A 2,423-nucleotide genomic window follows, 5' to 3' on the forward strand; every position below is an offset into this window, starting at 1 on the left:
CAAAGTGGCATCAGAAGATGAGTCAAATGGCAGAAATTAAATGTTCTCAAAAGAAAAACAAGGCTCTGATGATTCTATATTGGATTTAACTGGAAACGAAAATGATGATTTGCCCAATGCTAGTAACAATGATATTGCAACTCCAGAAGGTGATGCACCTAAGCTTCGATTAGAGCAAGTGAGGGCTGCAAGTGAGCAAGACTGGGCGAGCTTGAAGAGAATGATAGAAGAAGAAAGAATCATGACAATGGACACCAGTGGCATGACTGTTCAGCAGCAACGTTATTACGAGAGCCTTCGTTCCGATATAACTACTCGGCGAGGGATAAATCTTACTTGAGTACTCATTTTTGCTTCTGCAGTACCAAGGCATAGCAGTACCAAGGAATAAATCTTATCTTTTAGATCAGTTTGCACTCATATTTGTTTCTGTATTACATGAACCATAATCAATTAAATCCAATAAGCAGAGGTACTATCACTTTATTACATGGACCAAATGAGCATATCAATATTTATCTGGCTTATGTTCCCATAGGTGCTCCACTAGGTCTTCCTGCAGCTGATGATGACTTTCGTTGTCCCTAATTTCTTTCCGTGTCTTGATAAATTCTAGAAGATTAGGGGTACGATGATGGGATGCTCGTACATTTTCTTCTTCATCGTCGAAGCGTTCATCTGCGTCCACTTCACCCTCGTCTTCTATAATCATATTGTGCATGATGATACAAGCTTTCATGACATATCCCAATGTCTCTACGTCCCATAAACGTGCTTGACCCCGAATTATTACAAAACGAGCTTGTAGAACTCCGAAGGCTCGTTCTACATCCTTGCGTACAGCTTCCTGTGCTTTAGCAAAATACTTTTGCTTATTCCCCTGTGGTTGTCCTATGGTCTTCACAAATGTTGCCCAAGATGGATATATGCCATCGGCAAGGTAATATCCCATTTTGTAATCGTGGCTATTAATTGAAAAATTAACTTCGGGTGCTTCACCTTCGCATAACTTTGCAAATAGTGGAGACCGCTGGAGAACGTTAATATCATTGTGCGATCCAGGTAAACCAAAAAAAAGCATGCCAAATCCAGAGATCCTTAGACGCAATAGCTTCTAATATTATTGTTGGCACACGCACGTGATCAGAGTACATACCGTGCCATGCTGTAGGACAGTTTTTCCACTTCCAATGCATACAATCGATAGAACCTAGCATGCCCAGGAATCCTCTTTCCTCTGCAATGGCTAGTAAGCAAGTCGTGTCATTCTGATTAGGTGCTCTCAAATACTCAGCTTCAAAAATTTCAACAACCGCTATGACAAGCCTTCTCATACTCTCGATAGCTGTACTTTCTCCAATACAAACGTACTCATCTGTGCTATCCGCTGCTACTCCATTACATAGCATACGGAATGCAGCAGTTACCTTCTGGTGGCAACTTAATCCGAGTTTATTAGCCGCATTTCTTTTTTACACGAAGTAATCATCATGATCTTCTACCGCACGCATTATGCGCAAGAACAGAGGTCGACTCATTCTAAACCTGCACGTATGAGAATAATTCGTCAATGCTATGTAACCTCGTACATGATGAGGAAAATATAATAAATTGACTAATTACAAACCTTCTTCTAAAAAACTCGGCACCGTACGTTGGATCATCGGAGAAGTAATCTTCGAATAGTTTCCAGTGCCCTACTTCTCTTTTACGATGAACAACTTTGTGCCCAGGGACCGAACCACCATGTTTCGGCTTATTGCAAGACTGATAATGCGTATACATAATTTCTGATGCGCCAATTAAGAAATCATCATCAGAGGAAGATGACTCAATTGCTAAGTCCAACAGGGATTCTCGATGCTTGCTCATGCTGCAGATAGTGAATACAAAATCAAATTACGGTGACTTCCTGGGAAGCTGCGATCTGAACGGAGGAAAACGACAAAGGCACGGCAGCCGGCGCTGGTTTCACGATGAGCTGCACGCAAGCAACTCGTCCACGGCAGCAGATCCGTTTTTTATGGCTGGAAATCACTTTTCAAACGTTTTATGGAAAAAATAGGGACGTACTGTTGGAGGACAACATATTTTTACGTCCCGGATATTTTTAGGCTGCCCCTAGAATCATGGTTTAGGGAGGAAAATTCAGGGGAGCTCTTGGAGATGCTCTAAGCCACTATGGCTGTCCTGCAGTCTACCTTTCATCTATAAATAAGAGGCTCAAAATCAGTGTCTCCTTTGCAGCCCATAACAAGTCAGCAAACCTTCTAACCTGTGCTGATTTTCCAAACACTTAATTCTCTTGCCATCCTTGGTGCTTGGACTCTATGGCACAGGAACCGCAGTGTTTTCGCTGGAGTGGCGCCTAGAATGGCAGGAGCCTTGCTGCTAGCTGAAGAAGCAGCGCAGCTGTGGGCGAT

The 2,423-nt window shown here is 42.5% G+C and overlaps 1 protein-coding gene across 1 annotated transcript; it reads right to left on the reverse strand.

Moving 5' to 3' along the window:
* Positions 1 to 316: 316 nt before the first annotated feature.
* Positions 317 to 1,106, reverse strand: LOC112888701. The gene has a single exon (XM_025954992.1). The coding sequence runs from the start codon at positions 1,079 to 1,081 to the stop codon at positions 509 to 511; it is 573 nt and encodes a 190-aa protein (XP_025810777.1). The 5' UTR covers positions 1,082 to 1,106; the 3' UTR covers positions 317 to 508.
* Positions 1,107 to 2,423: the final 1,317 nt, after the last annotated feature.

Source organism: Panicum hallii, chromosome 4, assembly GCF_002211085.1.
Source record: "Panicum hallii strain FIL2 chromosome 4, PHallii_v3.1, whole genome shotgun sequence".
Lineage (NCBI taxonomy): Eukaryota > Viridiplantae > Streptophyta > Magnoliopsida > Poales > Poaceae > Panicum > Panicum hallii.

Bases quoted from the DNA above. Each gene is read 5' to 3' on its own strand.
- LOC112888701 (XM_025954992.1), bottom strand. From the start codon at position 1,081: ATGCTTTTTTTTGGTTTACCTGGATCGCACAATGATATTAACGTTCTC.